General features: G+C 42.0%; 1 protein-coding gene across 3 annotated transcripts in view; it reads left to right on the forward strand.

Annotated features, from left to right (window-relative positions):
* TRIO (trio Rho guanine nucleotide exchange factor) overlaps nucleotides 1-21,919 on the forward strand; it is a 380,125-nt gene that overhangs the window by 122,940 nt on the left and 235,266 nt on the right. For all 3 annotated transcript variants that reach the window (XR_011645465.1, XM_058306993.1, XM_058307004.1), the window contains exon 3: nucleotides 16,538-16,652. Coding sequence is in view for 2 of the 3 variants with exons in the window: in XM_058306993.1 (XP_058162976.1) it covers nucleotides 16,538-16,652 (115 nt within the window). In the remaining variant the exon portion in view is untranslated. The remainder of the gene's footprint in view (nucleotides 1-16,537; nucleotides 16,653-21,919) is intronic.

Here is a 21,919-nt window from a genome sequence, read left to right on the forward strand (position 1 = left end):
AGTTATAAGTAAGGGAGGCCTAAAGAAAGCTGTATCCTGTGTGTTTATTAGTTTCTCGCCGCTTGGCTCTGCATCAGTGATGAGAATGCCTGCTCCTTCTGTCCCCTCTTTGTTTCTAAGCTTCTTGTTATTCATCTTTCCTTTTTTCATTAAGCAAGTACAGATGGACATGTTAAGAACACTGGAAAGTTATGACTGATGATTTGTGACATCTTTTATAGACAGGTAATAAAGAATATATTAAGATTGAATTTTTAGCTAATATACTGTCTATTAAAATATAATTCTTCCCCTTTTAACTAATCAAAGAATAAAATCAGTCTTTCAGAGATTGTCATAAATCCTTACTAACACCTTAAATTCTGAAGAGTTAATTAAAGATATCTTTGGTGGAGAGAGAAGGTTTTACATTGCAATAGATTAGCATGGAACTGTTCGAAAACTTAGAGATGATAGAACTTCCACCAGCTGTGTTAGCAAAATGAGGTTAGTAGATGCCACCACAATTTTATAGTATTTCTTAATTTATGACCAGAAATGACAAGCTCTGTTAGCATGAGTTCATTGCTGATTGTTTTAGGCCTGTAGATATCTGATTTAGAAAGGAAAAAGGAAACAAAAATCCATAAAGTTAAAAGCAATTACATGTGTGGTGACTGTATTTTTCTGGAAAGTTAAAAAGCACAAGATTATTTTAAACCTTTTCCAAAAAATTTACCCCTGACCCCATTTTCTTCCATGTTAAAAATTGAGATAAAATTCACAACCATAAAATCCAGCCTTTAAAAGTGTAAATTCACAGGGTTATACAACTGTCACTGCTGTCTTAATTTCAGAACATTTTCATCACTCTTAAAGATGCCTAATCTTTTTTCTGCTCTGACCCCATTTTAAAAAATATTAGGGAATATGAGGGCTCCTTTTCAAAAGCTCTCCATGTGGACAGCATTTAGTAAATTAAATCAAAATAGAATAGCAAAGGTGTTTGAAAAGCAGACCAAAAAAATCAGATTCTAAGGATAGTTTTATTTTTATTTTTTTTACTAATTACATTAATGTCTAAGAGATAATTATTAAGTCAAGATCCCTAAAAGGAAAAAACAGCAAGAATTCCTTGAACTTGAATATTTTTTGATCTTTAGTCTCATCTCCTGGTACTTAAAAAGTAACTAGTCTTTATTGCATTGTGTGAGATAGCAACATAAAACTTCTCTCATTTAGAGATGAATTAAATGAAGTTAGATGACTTATCCAACTTCAAGCTTGAAGTCAGAACAAGAACCAGGGCCAGTGAAAGAAGTGTCTTATAGCTTGTAGAATTAAGAATGATTTTTATTTTCTAAATACATTTTATCATGTAATATTAATTGTCCAAAAGTAGAGAGAGTCATTTGATGAGTTTCTGTGAACCTTTCCCATGAGTCACTTCAACAATCTTGTTTCATCTAAATGCCTACTTACTCTTCCCCTCCCCTTACTTTGGATAGTTTAAGAGTAAATCCTAGATATTGTATCATTTTACCTCTCAATATTTAGTATGTGTTTTAATTTGCCAAAGGGCTGCCAATGCATAGCACCTGAAATGTGTTGGCTTTTATAATGGGAATGTTTTGGGGCGGGCGGGCTGTGTGTGTGTGTGTGTGTGTGTGTGTGTGTGTGTGTGTGTAAAACCTTACAGTTCTGAGCTGTGGAGTGTCCAAATTCAGGCATCAGCAGAGATGCTTTCTCACCAGCGTCAGCTGCCATGTGGTAAAACAAGATGGCTGCCAGGCTCTGCCGGGTCTCTGCCCTCCCTTCCAGAATCTCTGGTCTCCCAGAGCTCAACTGAGGGCAGCCAGGCATAGGGTTTGTCTCTTTCCAGGCCTTCTTCATCAATTTCAGCTGCTCCTCTTCATTCACCAGGTCAGCTGCCAGCTATCAGGCATATGGCTTATCTCTCCCTGGGTGGAGCTCAGCTCTTTGAGCATCTCAGAGACTTCTCTCCTTGCAGTTCAGCTGGGAGTGAAACTGGGGTCCTTTCTCTCAAACTGCAGGATCGTATATCGTGGCTCCCTTTTCCTGTACATCCAATTTTTTAGACCCATAAAGAAGACAGAGACTCAACCTGAGACACGCCTGAATGACATAGCCTAAGTGAAAGGGTCTCACACCCACAGGAATGGGTTAGGTCATAAACATAATCTCTCTCTTTTTGGAATTCATAATATTTCAATCTGTCACAGTTTATATTTCTAAAAGATAAGCTTAAAAAACCCCAATACCATTAACAGACTTAAAAATGAGCACTAATTCCTTAATACCTTAAAAAAGCTTATGAATATTCAAATTTCCCTCAGTCTCAGTTTTTTACAGGATATGCATTGCAATTGGTTGATAAGTCTGATAAGTCTTTTAATCTATTGATTCTCCTTCCTTCTCTCCCTTTTTGTTTTATCCTCTTATGTTTATTAGTTGAGGAAACTGGATGTTTTCCTGCAGACTTTCCCATAGTCTAGATTTTGCTGGTTGCATCCCTGGGTGATTATTCAGCATGAACCTCTTCCCCTATATTTTTTGTAAACTAGAAGTTAGATCTTGAGGCTTGTTGAGACTAGACTGGGGGGGTTCGCACTAAAAATATTTAATGGGTTGTGATATGCAGCTCTTCTGGGGATTACATGCTGTCTGGCTGTCTCTTGTTTTGTGATGTTAGCATCCAATGATGATTGTTGCTTAGATTGTGTTTCTTAGGGTTGCAAAACAGTGATATTTTAATTACATCACTCCTTCATTTATTAACCTGAATGTTTCATAAAGAAAAATGCCCACAAATTATTTGTGCGAATATAGTTCATATAGGAAAAGTAGGATACATGATTGATTCTTGGCCTTTATTTACCAGTTTTTAGACTAATATAAAGTGACTGTTGAGTATATTTTTTTAAGTGTCATTTTGAAATTGTGATTTTTAAATTTATTTGATGTTTCAAATTTTTTTTTTCTCTTATGTTAAAATTGTCCCATCTTTGGGCAATGGATATCTCTTCTGTTTGGCTCCTGAGACCTTTGACACACCACAGTGATATACCTTCCTTGTTTACTAAGATGACACATTTCAGGCTCTTTTCTATGTATTTCCTACTTTAAATCTGGAATCAGCCATTTCTCTTAAGAGCCCTGGTTCCAGTTAGTCAGGAAAATGGTATGTAGAGACTACAGTCTGGGTTACAGGATGGTCATTGTTATTGGGTTACTTGTTTTTAAGCTTCTTCAGGGAACTTTTTCTTTTTTTAATGAAAAAAGATGTCGTGACTTAATAGTATAATTTTCCATTCAAATTTAGGATTATAGATGTTTTACTTTATGTCTTTGATTTTATATTTGTATCTCTTTGACCTGATACTCAAAATCTTAGTTCCTACCTCCTTCAACATAATTACCTATTTACTTTGTAGTACTGCTATTATTGCAATATAATTAATAAACGTAATTTAATGCTTTTGTTGTTATTTTGTCCTAAGAATATGTATTTTAAATGTTTTAAACTCACATGAAATAGTTTCTTTCTGTGTGGGTATACTGTTCATGAAGGATCATTTCTTTCTTTTTGCTTTACCTTTTTAACGCTTAGGAAAACAACCACCTAATTTTGCTTTAGTGTCAAATAAAACTTGTGTATCATTCCAGAACCAAAATTATAAATTAAGGTATAGTCAGAGAAATCTAATTTCTGTCCTTATCCCCTCTACCCTATAACCTCCCTCCCCACAGGAGATCTTTTCCAATTCTTTCTTAAATGTTTGGTTTATTCCTTATACTTTTGAAATAAGAGCAACTCCATACACTTATTCACCCATCCATTCATCCATTCATCCATCCATCTATCCATCCATTCATATGTCCTCCTTCTCTTAGTTTAACAGTAGTGTAGTCACTATTTTCTTCACTTTGCTTGTTTCATTTCACAAAACATTCTGGAGATCATTATATAGCAGTGCATACAGTGATTCCACATTCCTTTTTACTCCATTGTGGCATATCATAGTTTATTCAGACTGTTGCCTATTGATAGACATTTAAGTTACATTTTGGGTGTGCGTGTGGACGTTCACATTTTGCAAGTGACAGGAACGTGGAATATGGCTGCTCAGAGGAATTCAGTTCTTTGTGCTCCAGGCTACAGGGTTCTACATTGTCGGGGAAGGGGAGGGCCTCCTCCTACGCATCTGAAATGTTGTTGTTGGCATCTAGTGCAGTGAGGCAGTAGTATCTGAGTTAAATCAAATAAATTACATAACTGGGGGAGTTAAAGAAAACTGGTACTGCCAGAGGGCTACCAAGCCATGCTGTAGACCAGGGGTTCTTAACCTCTTTTGTTCCATGGACCCATTTGCCAGTCAGGTGAAAAGCATATAACCCTTAGTAAGTCCACATCATACTGCATATTATTTAATAACTCTATCACAGCACACCAGCATGTTCCCACAAGAATATGTTTTTTTTGAATTTCAATTCAAGCTCACGTACTCCTTATTAAGAACCCCTGCTGTAGCATCTCCTTTGAGTGTTTATGAGAAATATGCTGCCAGCCAATTTCTGGTTCTTGGAACGCGGCCTCAGGAAGCGCGTTCGCCTTGCTTGGTCTTCTGAGCAGGGTCCTGCGGCCGTCCTTACAGCAGAGAGCGTGTGTCACAGATGGTCCTAATTTCCCTGTTTCACACACTGTGCCCTTTCAGAGCATTTCCTTTGTAAAAGTCTGCTTTTTATGGTCATGGTGAACTGGACTGTTGCTCCAGAGTGGTGTGTGTGAGGAATAGTTTTCATTTATGTTGTAATCCAGAAATTGAACGAGAATCAGAGAGGGAAACATAGATGGCTCTTTGAGATTCACATTATACACCTCAAAGCAAGCTTGCCTTCTTTTCTGGAAAAGTTCATTCTAATTGGGTGAAAGGTGAGTTTTTACTTCGTCTAAAGAGAAAAAAGGTTGGCGAGCCAAGAGTTTCCTGAATGTAAAATCCGTCCGCACACTCTGTGTGAGTCAGCATCTTAGCCAGGAGGCTCCCGCCCTGTCACAGCACTAGGTCAGAAGTGGAATCGGTCAGTGTTCCCTGTCATCGCTCTTTAGGGAACACCGTTTCTCTGTCACCTGGAAAGAGTGAACTGATTTGCCTTTTGCTCCACATTCAGGCAGCCAAAAGGCTTCCCAGTGCACCCCGTTTTCGAAGATTCTCAGAGAAGAGCTGGTTTTGTAGCCGGGCTCGGCCTGCCTGACCTCTCGGGGCCGCTCGTGTGGCTGTGCTCAGCTGATTCCAGCCTCTGGCCCTCGCTCAGCCCCTCTCAGCTCTAGATGATCTGAAGCCCTCTTTCACGGGGCAGGGTGAAAGTGGGCAGTTGTTTTCCTCCCTGTGTTTCTGCCTCAGTCTTAGTTTCGTGAGACTCTGGAAGAGGATGGAGACCTAACCTGGATCAGCTTCACTGACATAGTCCAATCAGAGCCCTGAAGCAGTCTAATCAAAAGCGACCTAGTCAGGGTTCCCTTGACTGAATCTAATCAATTAGTGGGCCTCCCATCCGCAGGAATGGATTAGTTTTAAGAACATAATCTTTTCTGGGATTCACAAAAAACTCCAAACTGTCAAATGCTAAGTTACTGGGATTTTTTACCATTTAGAAGAGGGGCCTGCGTGTCCTGGGCTGTAAGGGGAAACACAGGCATTCATAGTTTTAATGTAGGACCTTTCAGCCTTCCTCCTTATATTAAAATACATCTCATTTCTGAGTTCATTTAGCATCTGTGTGTCGATAGGAATATTCATCAAACATTATAGCCTTTAATTTACTGACACCTGAGCGTAAACTATTTTTAGTTAACTTTGGAATGAAGAAGAGGAATCAATTCATCAAATGTTCACTGAACACCTTCTATATGCCAGTCATGTTCTCGATATTGATTGCTTAGCAGTAGACAAAACAGACAAAAGTGCCTGCCATTGTAGGGCTTACACTCTAGTTGGGGAAACAGATATCCTCAAAGAATGCATAAGTTACATAGTTTACTAAAAGGTGATAAGTGCCTTAAAGAGAAATAAACTGGGGTATGAGGAGAAGGGAAGGTACAGAGGATGTAGTTTTTACAGGAATGGAAAACAAAACAGCATCATTATGAATAAAAACTGTCCTTTTTTGTTTGTTTTTTGGATAGATAACCCTTAATTGGTCTTTGATTACAGACATGGAGAAGTCCAGAGACTGCAGAACGTTCTCTCGTATGAATCCTGTAATTCCTGCCTTCTCTTTTCAGTCTACACTGTAAGGCTCTGAGTTTGCTGTGGGTACAGTGGCCCCACCTGCCTCCTCTGAGGCTGTGGCTTGACATCAAGCACATGCAGGGTACTTTTCAGATGGAAGCCTTTGTGAGCTGCGGCATTATTGTTTTTATTGCTGGGGAACGGGAACAAGAACTTTGAACTTGTAACTTTTCTGCTTTATAACCCTATAAAACATCTTCTATGACATTGGCAACCCACCAAAGTCTTGAGGAATATAATTTAATCAAATATCTGTGGAGTTGGTTTTTCAAATTAATTGTTTTAGTTGAGAACTTGTGAGTTTACAAAATAATCATGCATGCTATACAGAATTCCCATACATTACCCCACCACCGATACCTAACATTGTATGGAGAGACTAAGTTCCTTTGCGTAAGTGTTACATTTTGTCTGTCCCAAGATGTTCTTTTGTCCTTACTAGGAGAGGTCAACAGAGGGGTGATTGGTGGCTGCCTGTCACTGACTGTGACATGCATTGATTTGAAGATGCATCTTTGTGCAGAGAGGTTAGCATTTGAAAGAGAAAACTTTCTTAGAATTTTAAAATAGAGAATGTGCAATTTTTCACTTCTCAAATGATTCTTTAAAATTTATTTTTATATCAGTGTTACAAGTTACTGAGGTAACACAAGGTAACAACTACACTAACAATAAATCTGCTTTAGTCAGCAGTTACATTCCCTGCTTCTTGATCGTTCCTCAAACATGAGAAATTTGGGACGATGTCCATCCTGACTGCTTCAAGCAGGGACATAATTATTATGGGGCAGAGGAACAGAATGGATTTGCTTGCTTTGGGGCTGGGGCTGGTCTTTCATCATCATTTTATTAGTTGTCCAGGGCACGCCCAAAGAACTGAAGAATAGGAGTTGGCCACATGTTTAAGTCCTTGAGAAGTATTCTTAACAAGTATATTGAAAATTATAGGTTCAAATAAAAGAAGTAGAAGAATCATGATTAGGTGACCTACAAATGGAGTGCAACTATGGTATAATGGGTGACCAGCTTTTCATGTATTCCCAGCTAGAGCCCTCCAAGGGGGTGAGGCCGTGTGGCTTTCCTGTGGTGTCCAGGTGTCCCTAGGACCTTCAGGAGCACTTTTATTAGTGACTTTGTTAAATGTGGCATTTTATGAAGTCTGTCCAAGACCCGCATAAACGCAACCTCTGACGTGACCTTCCAACTCACTTCAAAGTTTCTTAGCCATAAAAAAACTCTATTTCATTTACTATTTCCCCCTTCTGGTCAAGGTCTTTTCTTCAAATGTATCAGTGATTAACACTTGTTAATAATTCCTCAGTGCCAAGGAAGCTCGTTCCTAAGTCATATCCCGTTTGGGGGTGGGGGGGGGCGGCGGGGGTGGTATTTGCGGAGTCTGGCTTAGAGGCCACATTTGAGTAATAAGGAGGATTTCAGGAGGTAACTCCTAGCCGTAATTATAATAGGCTTAGTTTCATTATTATAGGAATAAGGCTCATAAATGCAGCCATTAAGATCAAGGGCTTAGTTTATTAGCCTGTTTTCCTTTATAACTCAAGGCTTATATGTTCGAGAGCTTTTGACCATCTTATTTGAGAAGGTAGCAGGACTTCCACAGGAGGGAAATTTAATATTTTGTTAGTTGCTGTGAGGCCCTCTATCTATCAAGAAGGATACATTTATATCCCATAGAAGTATATAGCTATATAACATTCAAGCTGTTTAAAAGGCCCTGTCAGACTAGACACCTGACTTTGAAAAACAGTGTAACTTACAGGGAAATTTAGTTGTTTCTGTGACATAAAACATTTTTCTAAGAATTGAATATGCAGCAGTTCCATATTGAGTCCCTGCCCCCTTGCTGGGTCTGATATAAACAGACACTCACTCAGACACAGGAAGAGAGAGCTCTGCCATTTTTGATCCTGCAATATGACAGAAAGGCTGTAACAGCTGAGGCCCCTGGGATGACATGAGCCATTTGCCTGATAGCTCATAGCTGAGATTGGGAAGAGCGTGGAACAGCCAAGACTGATATAGGAGGCCTGGAAAGAAACAGGCCCTGTGCCAGGAGAGAGAGGACTGCAGGATTGCTTAAGCACAAAGCTAAGTGGCTGGGCCCCAGAGCCCCAGAGGAAAGGGCGAGCTGGAGGGGAAAGCTGAAATCTGGGCCCAGATCGGTGCCATGTTGCTTCATTACGTGGCCACATGCCAGGATCAACGGTACCTGGCCGGTGAGAAAGCATCTCTGATGGTGCCTCAGTTTGGACTTTTCATGACTTTGGGAGGGTAGGCTTTTACCCCAAATAAATCCCTTTTATAAAAGTCAACAGATCTATGTATTTTTAAAAAATATATATATTTTTACAAGTCAACAAATCTCTGGTATTTTGGATTAGCCCTTTGGCAAACTAAAACTTTCCTTATTTTTGACGCTAAACATTGGTGTGGTACCTTTGTTACAATTGATGGAAAGAATGTTAAAATATTGTTAACTATTGTATTTTGCTTTAGGTGCTTTTATGCCGCATATACCACCCTCTGTTATTAACACCCTGTACTAGTGGCATACTTTTGTTATAGATCCTGAGACATATTTATATTATTAACCACAAATCCTTGTCTACCTTATGGGGTCACTGTGTTATATAATCCAATGTTCCCACCTTTTAGCTTTCTTTCTAGTAACATATATGACCCAAAACCTCCTTCTTCAGCCTCACTCACACACACACCCCCCCCACAGTACTGCCTTTAAACTCACAGTATTGTGCTGCCATCACCTCTATCCTTCCCCAATCTACTAGAATCAACCTAATTATAAATTCTGTGCAGGTTAAGCATCAACTTCTCCTCTTCTATCCCTATTCTATCTCCGGTAACCTATATTCTAGATTCTACCTTTATGAGTTTGATTATTATAATTAGTTAATATTAATGAGGTCATACAATATTTGTCTTTTTGTGCCTGCCTTATTTCACTCAACATAAGGTCCTCAAGGTTCATCATGCTGTCGCATGCATCGGTACTTCATTCCTTCTTATAGCTGACTAATATTTCATCATATGCATATACCACGTTTTGTTTTTCCAGTCATTTGTTGATGGGCACTTGGATTGCTTCCATCTTTTCGCAATTGTGAATATTGCTACTGTGAACATTGGTGTGCATGTATCTGTCTATATCTGTCTGTGTCCCTGCTTTCATTTCTTCTGGGTATATACCTAGTAGCAGAATTGCTGGATCAAATGACAATTCTGTAGCTTTCTGAAAAACCGTCACACTTTCTTCTCCAACGGATATACCATTCTATATTACCAACTGCAGTGATTGAATATTTCTGTTTTTCCACATCCTCTCCAACATTTGTAGTTTTCTGTTTTTGTTTGTTTGTTTTTCATAGTGGCCAGTCTCTAGTAGGTATGAAATGATATCTCATTGTGGTTTTTATTTGCATTTGCCTAAATCACTAGTGATGTTGAGCATCTTTTCATGTGCTTTTTTTTAATTTATTTTTTGATTCCAAATTTTGGATACTTTTTTTAAAAATTCATTTTAAAAAATATTACATTCAAAAAATATGAGGTCCCATTCAACCCCATCGCCCCCACCCCACCACTCCCCCCACAGCAACACTCTCTCCCATCATCATGACAAATCCATTGCATTTGGTAAGTACATCTCTGGGCATCACTGCTTCTCATGGTCAGTGGTCTACATCATAGCCCATACTCTCCCACATTCCATCCAGTGGGCCCTGGGAGGATCTACAATGTCCGGTAATTGTCCCTGAAGCACCACCCAGGACAACTCCAAGTCCTGAAAATGCCTCCACATCTCATCTCTTCCTCCCATTCCCCGCACCCAGCAGCCACCATGGCCACTTTTCCCACACCAATGCCACATTTTCTCTGTGGACCTTGGATTGGTTGTGTCCATTCCACATCTATGTCGAGAAGGGGCTTAGATTCCACATGGATACTGGATGCAATCCTCCTGCTTTCAGTTGTAGGCCCTCTAGGCTCCATGGTGTGGTGCTTGACATTCTTCAACTCCATGTTAGCTGAGTGGGGTAAGTCCAATAAATCAGAGTGTAGGAGTTGAAGTCTGTTGAGGCTCAGGGCCTGGCTATCATATTGTCAGTCCAGAGATTCAAATCCCCTAGATATATCTTAAGCCCCAGCACCAACTACAATTCCAGTAAAGTAGCATGAAAGTCTTGTGAAAAGAAATCCCATCTGTGTCCAGTTCCATCACGCAGAAACACCAGCTCCAAAGAAGGGCCAACTGACATGGCAGTGAACCCCATCTGCCATGACCCTAGAACCCGTGGGTCTCTTTAGCCCTCAAAAGAACCAATACCTGGGGTTGTATCTACTTTATCTATCTCTGAGACTCTGCTCAGGTGTGCATAAGGGCAATCCTTCTGACAACCTCCAGACTCTTATTTTTTAGAGACTCATAGCCATATAAACTCATTTCTCCTTTCCATTTCCCCCTTACATTAGGTCAAACAGCATTTTAAACTCCTGTTATTATATGTAGACAGGGATATTCTGCTGGTCCGCGTTGAACCTTTAATTCAAGGTCATTTTCTAGTTGCATCATCAGCTGGTAGTTGGTAGTGATCCCTCGGTGCCAGGGAGGCTCATCCCCGGGTATCATGTCCCACGCTGGGGGGAATGCATTGCATTTACATGCTGAGTTTGGCTTTGAGACTGGCCACATTTGAGTAACATGAAGGCTGTCAGGAGGAAACTCCTAAGCACAGTGCTGCTCTAGGCCTTGTTCTTATTTCAGGTGTATAGGCTCACAAGCATAGTCATTAGTATCATGGTCTCACTGTTGGACCCTCATTCCTTCCTGATCCTTACCGTTGTACCTGGGGGACTGCCGCTGCTCCCCTAAGGACCAAGACAGAGCACCCCTGGCCAGGAACCCAGTACCCCCCCCAGCTGTTGTTTTTAATTGTTTCCACTCTGAGTATATCCAGACATTACCATGCACCCTGGACATATGCCCTGTATAACTAACTACCTGTCAACCATATATCGCCTGTCAATAACATCCCATACCAGTATTCCTCCGCTGCCATTGTTGAACCACTCTGTGATCCAAAACTTCCTGAAAAGTGAAGCCCAATATAATGTCAGGTTCCCTTACTAGTAAAATAGAATATAGTGATGAGTTTAAAGGTTAGATCTAGAATACGTATTGATTTGGAAAAATTCTACATCCTATCTTTTTCTTTTCTTTTTTCCTAATTATTGAGCTTCTCTTCACAAGAGCCTTAGATCACAGTAATTCATATATACAATATACAGTACTCCCACACATCCACCGTAAAATCTTTTCCCTTCCACAGCGATAATCTTATAACTTATTCATATCATATTTACTTAAACTGATGTACAGACTCTGAGACAATAGCTTTCAAACAAGGTGACATCTGTGCTTACATTGTGGTCCATACTTTAAGATATACAGGTTTCTAAATTTTTAGTTATCCTATGTTTTACATTATGGTTTACATCATTAGTCTGTCATCCCCTTTATGTTTTTGGTGTAATATTACATGTTTTGTATTCATCCTTGTGTACTCTCGCAAAACTCCTCTCTTACCCCCACATTTACCTTGGTTCCATCCATTCAACATCCATTTTCCCCTCCCCTTGGGGCCCACAGCGATAGCCAATCTCCATTTCCTGAGGAGCCACGTCCAGAGATACTTGCAACAGTGTTCAGGGCCTGACTTGCTCAACTGCCCTAATGCCCTGGGAGCCACCCTTTCTCTCGAGAGATACAGTTCCCTCTTTTTTGATGGCGTTAGTCCTCCCCAGGATGTGGGTCCACCCCCACTCTCACTACTTGGGTCTCTACCCAATGGTACAACCCACCCTGGCAAAATGAGCATTCAGACATTCCCCAGGAGTCCGTCCCATGCCAGACCATCCCCTCTGAGCATCCTAAACAGGTAACCCTCCTAATTATATTTTGATAGGGTTTTCTCAGCATTTTCCTCTCAACCAACACCTGACACTCTCCTATGTTCGTATGTTGCCCCTCCCTCCCCCCAATTTTTTGGGCAATATTACCCATCCGCCCATCCCCAGCCCCCCTCCAACCCGCAAAGCCCCACCCAAAGGCAACCCCTTGCCCCCATTTTATCTCTTCTTTGTGCTCATACTTACCACCAGCTCATCATAGATTCCACCCCTGCAGACGTCGGCTCACATCCTTCCTCCACCCCCTGATTTCCTGTAAGCCTATCTTCCAGTCTCTAGCTCTCTGAGGCAGCTTGCTTATTTCATATCATTGAGGTCATGTGGTATTTGTCCTTGAATGCCTGGGTTGCTTCACTCAACATAAGGTTCTCAAGGTTCATCCATGTTATCACGTGTGTTTGAAGTGTATTTGTTCTTACAGCCGAGTAGTATTCCATTGTATGTATATACCACATTTTATTGATCCCCTCATCTGTTGATGGGCATTTGGGTTGATTCCAACTTTTGGCATTAGTGAACAATGCTGCTATGAATATTGGTGTACATATATCGGTTTGTGTCCTTGTTTTCAGTTCTGCTGGGTATATACCCAGCTTCATGTGCTTTTTAACTATCTGTATTTCCTCTTTGGAAAAATGCCTATTCAAGTACTTTCCCATTTTAAAAAAAATTATTAAAAAAATTTTTTTGCCTCTACCCATTTTTAAATTGGGTTGTTTGTTTTTTTTATTGTTGACTTATAGGATCTCTTTATATATGCTGGATATTAGACCCTTATTGGATATGTGCTTTCCAAATATTTCCTCCCATTGAGTAGGCTGTCTTTTCACTTTCTCGACAAACTCCTTTGAAACACAAAATATTTAAATTTTGAGAGGTCCCATTTATCTGTTTTTTTTTTTCTTTCATTTCTTATGCTTTGAGTATATAGTTTATGAATCCATTGCCTACCACAGGATCTTGAAGATGCTTCCCTACATTTTCTTCTAGGAGTTTTATGGTCCTGGTTCTTATATTTAGGTCGTTGATTCATCTTGAGTTGATTTTTTTATTGCATATGAGATAGGGGCCCTCTTTCGACTTCTGGATATGGATGTCCAGTTCTCCCAGCACAATTTGTTGAAGAGACTATTCTGTCCCAGTTGAATGGACTTGGCAGCCTTATCAAATATCAGTTAGCTGTAGATCTATAGGTCTATTTCTGAATCTCGGTTCGTTTCCACTGTTTAGGTAATGTGAGTCTTCCAACTTTGTACTTCTTTTACAGGGTGTTTTTGGCTATTAGGGGCCCCTTACTCTTCCAAATAAGTTTGATAATTGGCTTTTCCATTTCTGCAAAAAAGACTGATGGAAATCAAAGCACCTAAATAAATAGAAGGACAATCCATGTTCATAGATTGGAAGACTAGATATTGTTAAGGTGTCAGTTCCATCCAAATTGATTACAAGTGCAACACAAGCACCACTTCCTCTCTGACTCCTGGTCTGTCTACAACGCTTCCCCCTGTACCCAGCAAGGCTGCCCTCGTGGACCTCCTGCCCTGCTCCCCTGCTGCTCCCCTGCTCCTGCAAGTCTGCCAGGCTTCCTGCCATTTCTGGAGGGCGCGTGCACTCTGCCTTCTTGGTCTGTGATTCCATAATGATTTTTGATGAAGCTGTAAAACTCTCCTAGTGAGTTTTCCAAAACTCTGTGTGAATAAAGGAAAATGCAAAGTGGGGCTTCCCCCCTATATTAAAATTCATGTTCAGGTTTAAATAAGCTTTTCTTGGGTATGAATGGGAGCCCACTTGGTGGGATGAACTTGGATAGGAAGTTTTAAGGGCCTCCTTGTTAGGACGATTAACTTGGGGTAAATCTTCATAGTTGAAAGTTAAAAAAGAAGACTGGAGAGTCGGTCAGTACTTCTGGCAGCCCTGCACCAGTCCTCATCTCCATAGTGAGCAGGGTGGCCGTGCGAGGGGCCTGCCTGACGGCTTTGCACATAGCTTTCTTTGCCCGGCCCACTTTGGTTCTACCGATCTCAGCCCTGGTGGAGAGTACCTTGCATGCGTGCAAGGTACAGTGACTGAGAGGGAGGAGACTCTGAAATGGGTCGTTGGCATTTTTAAACACACATTTAAAAAATTAAAAATGGTGGTCCAGAAAAGTGTTAGATGCTCTTCTCTTTACCGAAAAGAAATGTTTTATCCAAATAACTCATACTATATTTTTAAAAGTTCCCATTTTATAATATGTGTGATGAACTTATCCTTGATTGAGGAAATAGACCCATTTTTGAAAAGAATGAAAAATGCTGAAAACTGGGAAATATTGAAACTACTACATGTCTTGTCTTGGGGAGGGCAGAGATTAGCTACCATAAAAGAATAAGGCTTATGAATATGGGTTGTATCTTAGACAAGTTAAAAACTCTGTTGAGGAAAGTGGATGTGGCTCAAGCAATTGGGCTCCCGTGTATTGTATAGGAGGTCCAGGGTCCAAGGGCCTCCTGGTGAAGGCGAGCTGGCCACGTGGAATGCTGGCCCATGCGGAGTGCTGCCCCAGGCAGGAGTGCTACCCTGCAAGAGTGCTGGCCCATGCGGAGAGCTGGTGCAGCAAGATGACGGAACAACAAAAAAAGAGACACAGAGGACAGATAATAAGAGACACGGCGGTGGACCGGGTTGCTCAGGTGGCGCAAGAGAATGATTGTCTCTCTCCCACTCCAGAAGGTCTTGGGATTGGTTCCCAGAGCCTCTTAATGAGAATACAAGCAGACACAGAAGAACACACAGCAAGTGGACACAGAGAGCACACAATGGAGGGAGGGGAAGAAAATCAATCAATCAATGAATAAATCTTTACAAAATCTATGGAAGTTTGCATGTATTTGTTTTGAAACAAGATAGAGGGTTTATTTTTTTTCTCCTAGTTTACTGCTTAAGTGGCCCAGCATTTACCAAGCTTCTGTTCTGCCCTAAACTTGGCACTGTCGTCCTTGAGGAAGTCAGTACCCGTCGTCTTTGTCATCTTCGAGTAATTAAGAGCCCAACCTAGGAGAGTACGTTAGGAGGCCTCGTCCTCCAGCCTGTCCCCCCCACTGCAGGATGCTCAGGCATGTGTAGAGATTCATGCTCCAGTACAGGGATGGGACTAGGAGTTCATGAGAGAAAGTGGTGCACAGGGATGACTTCTGAGCAAATAATTGAAAATCAGAATATAATGAAGAGCGCTCTGCTACCTCTGATGATGACGATTTTTAGTACAAAGGAAAACATTGAATTTCATATTGTGACTTGCATTTTGAGGTCTTATTATACACTTCTGAGAGATGACCAGAATTATAAAACTAAATGAAGGCTCCACCTGGGAGGGTTGGATCTTCTTTCTCTATACTCTTTCCTGAAAACCCCGACAGGAGTAATGATACAAATGTGACAGTTTCACCAAACGTGTTCAGTGATGCCAAGCAGACTTCATTAAGATTGTATGTGTGTTAATGAAAAGATCTTCCTGCCTCTCACTGGCAAATAGTCTGAGAGTTATACTTGTAGTGTGTGATGTACTTTTTTTTTTTTAAGTCCTTAAACTGAAGTAGTTCTGCTTTCAGACCCTTGCATGCCGCTCTTGTGTGTGTATGTGTGTGCGGGGCTTGGTGTTAAGAGACTGGTGAATTTTGACTCTTGGGAAATAGGTGCTGGCATTTAGATTGGAGGGTGGCATGGGGCCCAGATTGTAACAAGCCAGGCATCAGTATCAAGTTGAAGAACAGTCCTTTTTGCTTTCAAGTCTTAAAACCCAGCAAAGCGAGAGCTCAGAACGTGAGGGATGGAAGGAGGTGGAAGCAGGAAGGTGAGAATGGGAAAGAGGGGTGAGAAAGGGGGCTGTAGTGTGAGGGAGGGGGCTGCTTTTAAGGCAAGGAAAGCACATAGGCGTGAGCGTTTCTTCCCCCTCCAGAATAAAAATTTAAAACTGAAGAAAGGAGGAAGCACATGGGAAGAAAAGGGCAAAGCCTCGGTAGTCTCTCCCGCGTGGTTAGCCAAGCACACGGACTTCGTCACGTCCTGTGAGGAGATGAAACAGCCCCACCACCCGCAGACCATCAGCCGCCTTGCCTTTGCACGGGCCTTGCTGTCTGTGCACCTAGCTTAAGCGCAGCTCCTCTCGGGAATGAGCGATGACGTTGGGCTCCCGACGGCCGGTCAGGAGCCCCGCCATGTCTTGCCGTGGTCTTAAGTGTGTCTGCACGTTTGTTTTCCAGGTGGTCGAGATAAGCGCGGAGGCCCCATCCTAACCTTCCCGGCCCGCAGCAATCACGACAGAATACGACAGGAGGATCTCAGGAGACTCATTTCCTATCTAGCCTGTATCCCCAGGTAAGGTTCGGGAGGGTCATGGCGTGTCACTTGCTTTGCTCTTCCAAGCAGCCAGAAGAGTATAAAATTCAAGTTCAATTCTTTCTCCCTATTTCCATCTTTTGACCACTGCTGTCTTGTTTAAAACACTTCCGGGTGCAAGCACATGAAGGTGGTAACTTTTTTACAGTGACCAGCTTTGTCTGTTGGAGGTGGATTTGGGATACTTACTTGGCCTTGGGATGTGGCTCCTAATGTAGAAATAAAGTGGAGTCATCGTGGATGATTCTGACACTAACAGGCAGTGGACTGTTGATCAGAAATTGAGTGCCATTTTGATCATATGTATCTGTCTTTACGCTGTGCTTCACCTCCTTCCGAACATTCTGTTGATTTGTAGTATCAAGTTTGTAGGGCATTGAAAATCTTTACCTGCTAATATTTTATGGGAACCCTCATAAAATCCGAGCTTACTCCTCCAGCTTCCAGACACATGAGAGTCCGAGTGTAGGTGTGGAAACTGAACCACCAAGAATAGGCAAGGTTTGATTTTCCAGAAGCCCTGGAGCAAGAGAGCAGCCAGTAGGAATTTGCCTGTGTCTGTACGTAAAGGGGTTAGAATCTTTGTTTCTGCTCCAAATATGCATTATTCAGGTGCTACTTAGAGGCCAGCTGACAACCTGGAGAGGAAATTTTCCTCCTACGCATATATCTCCATTTAATTGTTCAGACTGCCTTTTGAAAATAGAGTACATATTTCTACCCTGACACAATCCAAGAACATAGCCATGCCTTGAATATGTGATGGGGTATATTTTGATTCAGATACATTTTGGACCATATGGATGCCCCACTTTAATGAAAGTTGTCATGGAAAATTGTAAGCAAACACAAAAGTAGAATAGTGTAGTGAACCCACAGATACCTCTTACCCAGCTTCAACATTTATCAAATTTTGCCAGTCTTGTTTTCCTCTCATTTTTCCTCCTTAAGTATTTTATAACTGTTTCAGTATACCAAAGTGGTGCCAATGCAAAGTACCAGAAATGTGTTGGCTTTCGTAAAGGGTGTTTATTTGGAGTAAAAGCTTACAGTTCCAAGGCCATGAAATGTCCAAATTCAGGCATCAGCAGAGATGCTTTCTCACCAAAGTCAGCTCCTGGTGATCCCGGGGTCCTGCGAAGTGGTGAAGCAAACAGCCACCAATCTGAGGAGGTCTTAACCTTCCCCTCCAGAACTTCTGGAGCTCAGCTTTGAGCGTCCGAGCATAGAGCTTGTCTCTTCCTGGCCTCCTCTGTCATCCTTGGCTTCTGCTCTTGTCCCAAGTTCAGCTGTACGCTATCAGGCATATAGCAGGGCTGGTCTCCTGAGCTGCCCATGGGCCCAGCTTCCAGGGGGCTTTGTGCTTATAAAATCTTGCTTTTCACATTGCAGAATCAAATACGCTGGCTCCCTTTTACCTCTGTCTGTCTGAGTCTATGTGACTCCTTTTATATCAGACCCAGCAAATGGGTGGAGACTCAACATGAATCACACCCCACTGACATAATCCAGTCAAGGGGAATCACACCCAGAGGGATAGACTGTTTTTGCAAACCTAATCTTTTATCCTTTTGAAATTCATAAAACAATATCAAACTGCCACAATAGCAAATCTCAGACATACCCTTTCATGCATAAATACTTCAGTGTGTAGGTTGACCTTTGTACCACTGAGCACTTACTCAGTTTTATTGCCAATGTTTGGTTTCTTGTTTATTTACAAGATCAAGTGAAAGGAAATGGCATTTTGCTTGCCTTTGGTAAAGAGTAAATAGCAGGGCGTGGAATTAGCATGTAAATGATGTACTTGCCAACTGATAAAGGAGAAAGATTTCACAGTGGTCTAAATATAGAGGGAGGTGGACACAGAATGAGTCCGCTCACTGCCCATCTGTGGTCCTACAGGCACTGATGAGCAAAAGAGCCAGCACTGCCTCTGGGGCCTGCTTAGCTGCAGAGCTTTGGTTGGTTTTAGCCTAACAATAGGATCAATAAACATCATTGCAAAATAGCAAATATTGTGTCCATATTTTGGACTTGCATATTTGCTTGCATGTAATCTAAAGAATTAACACTGATTACTTGGTGTAAGTTTTAGAGTGGCATAAACTTTGAAGAGTTTCTGTATGCGTTTATGTCTTGGAGGTTCTCGAGACCTTTTTCCCTGTATGTGATTCCTGACATCTTTCCGAGATTTCAAGGTAGCTCTCCTATTGTCCCTTGGCCAGTGGCTGGGCTGCCAGTTCCCATTAGTGCAAAGCGGGCCATCAGGGAGGGCATGGGCATCGGAATTGGGCTGTCACCTGGGAAGAGCTATTTAATTGCTTTGATCAGATCTCTTATCTGTGAAGTGTGGGTAACAATCTGTCCTTCCTGTTATCATAATGAGTATTTAATAAATTTATTTATTTAGCACAGTGCCTGACATGTAATAACTACCCCAGAAATACTGTAATTGCCTTCTTTCGTACTTGCTCTTTATTTTCCTTTACTTACTTTCCTTTGACATGTTTTCTAGAGCCCGATCATCCTGTCTGTTTTCTTCCGCATGTCCCTCTAGAGTGCCCGTGTTCCTGTTTAAACGTGTCTCTCAGAGTAGAACATAAAGGTGATTTAGGCAGCTGTGTAGTTTGGTTGTTATTGCTTGTCCCACCTTCCCTTCCCTTTTTCTTTTAAACAATTGCATGAATAGAATAAATTCACAAATTTAATGTGCAGAAAAAAGTCACAGATTTAACTTGCAGTGGAACTTTCCATTAAATGTGTATAGGAGAAACAAGTAGCAGCAGAAGCTCTTGCTGGTGTAACTGGAATCTAGCCTTCTCTTGAGTGGTGAAAAGAGCATTAGTCTTGGTGCATCTCTAGGTGTTTCTTGCCCTTATTGCGTGAATTATGCTTTACATTAATTATGTACTAGGGCGTTTGCCTTCTTTTAGAGTGAGTCATAGTGGCTGGATGGGTAAACCACTTTGTCCTTTGCCACTAATGAAATAATGTAATGATTTATAATTGATTCATTAACAGGCATTGATACAAAAAGGTACTTTCTTCATCTAGGAACTACAGAAAGTAGAGTTTCTCTTTTTTGAGAGAACTGTTAATACATTGAGAGAGGACATCAGTTTTATCTATTTTCTTTAAGGCTTGGGCAGAATGAGGCTGTTAGGCAAAACTGCTGCAAAGGGTAAACGGATGTGGCTCAACCAATTGGGCTCCTGTCTACCATATTAGGAGGTCCAGGGTTTGATGTCCAGGGCCTCCTGGTGAGGGCAAGCTGGCCCACATGGGAATACCGCCCCACATGGGAATGCCACCCAGCACAGGGAAGCCACCCTGTGCAGGAGTGCCAGCCGACACGGAGAGCTGGCACAGCAAGATGATGCAACAAGAGACACAGAGGAGAGAAAATAAGAAGACGTAGTAGAACGTGGAGTTGAGGTGGCGCAGGAGAGTAATCGCCTCTCTCCCACTCCAGAAGGTCCCAGAATCAGTTCCCAGAGCCACCTAATGAGAATACAAGCAGACACAGGAGAACACACAGCGAATGGACACAGAGAGCAGACAGCAGGGAAAACAGGGAGAAATAAATAAAATAAATCTTAAAAAACAAACAAACAAACTGCTGCAAAGGTGATGAATAAGCCACATTTGCCAGGAGCCACGATTTATAGGCTGAGGGAAGCCTCGGGCCCCTGTGGCCGCAGCTGGGCGTGTTATGAGTGGCTCATAAATTGAAGTTTGGGGATGTCTGCAGCTCACTGCTCTTATGGTAAGGAATGCGCATTTAACTTGATCAAACAGATGGCTTGAAAGCATGGGCACTCCTGACCCAGTCCATGCGATGTTTCCATTACCTGTGAAGTCCCTGGGTGGTGGCAGTCGGACCACAGAGGAGGCTGAATAGTTAATCCTCCTGTAAACTGTGCAAGCTCAGGGCACCTGCCAGGCAGGTGGCAGGTTCCTGTCGTTAAGCCTGGACTTCGGATTCCTTTAAGCCACCGCCAAGTGGTTTTGTGTATATACTGTATGCACTTAGCGTTAGGAGCAGGGCAGGCTACAGGAGCACTTATCATGGTATGGTGAAGGCTGGCGCGTACATGTGCCCTCCACCAGGCAGCAGCTTCTCAGCACGGTGCCCAGGCTGCCCACCTTGTGTCTTCAGTGTGGGTCTTGAGTGGAATGCCGCCCCAGTGGGTCCCAGGCTTCCTCTGCAGAGTGCCCGGGGAGAAGCACCCCACCACCTCCGCTGAGGCTGCGCCCGGGACCTCAGGGCCCGGAGTCTCTACTGAATGGAGTCATGCGGAATTGCCAGCGCCACTAAAGCCTGAGGAGGCCAGCACGCTTCATTTCGGTGAGCCGGGAGATTTTAGGAGACATTTCGGGATGCCCTTTGGCATCGGGTATTTTTGAAGGAGGCCAGAGAGCCAAATGCCGTTTCTACTGCCCTGTCGCCTGGATTGTGGCCCAAGACCTGCTGGGGCGAAGGGAGAGCATGAGGAGCGTGGAGTGCGTATTGACTCCGCCTGTGCTGATAGTCATGCAGAGGTCAGCCCTGAGCAGTTCTCCGCAGTCTCTCCCCGTTTAAACACCATCCTCCTCTAACCATGAGCAGCCCTCAGGCCGGCTCTTTTACCACACTTGTTTTTGGAGTAGTTTTGTGATGAGCCCTCTTATTCCAGTGTAGATGCCATCACAACTTTACATCTGTGAAACGTGGAATGTCAGTTGCTTTGATGGTGTGAGTCATGGAAAGGAGTAGAATGCATGTGTAAGAGAGAAAAGAGGAGAGGGAACCCGTGCAAAAGAGAGGATGACTGTGGCTTTAATTTTACTTTTAAACTTTGGGGTGCTTTTTAATGTGACTTAGACCTGTTGTGTGACCCAACGTGTGGTCTATCCTGGAAAAAGAGCCATGTGCACTTGAGAAGAATGTATATCCTGCTGTTTTGGGGTGCAGTGTTCCAAATATGCCTGTTAGGGCTAGTTCCTTTATCATATTATTCAAGTTCTCTATTTCTTTGTTGATTCTTTGTCCAGAGATTTCATTCAATGATGAGAGTGGTGTATTGAAGTTTCCACCTATTATTGTAGAGATGTCTGTTTCTCCCTTCAGTTTTGCCAGTGTTTGCCTCATGTATTTTGGGACACCCTGGTTAGGTACATAAATGTTTATTATTATTTCTTCTTGGGGTAATTACCCCCTTTATTATTAATATATCATGTTCTTAGACTCATAACAGTTTTGT

The sequence above is a fragment of the Dasypus novemcinctus genome, chromosome 2, assembly GCF_030445035.2.
Source record: "Dasypus novemcinctus isolate mDasNov1 chromosome 2, mDasNov1.1.hap2, whole genome shotgun sequence".
Taxonomy (NCBI): domain Eukaryota; kingdom Metazoa; phylum Chordata; class Mammalia; order Cingulata; family Dasypodidae; genus Dasypus; species Dasypus novemcinctus.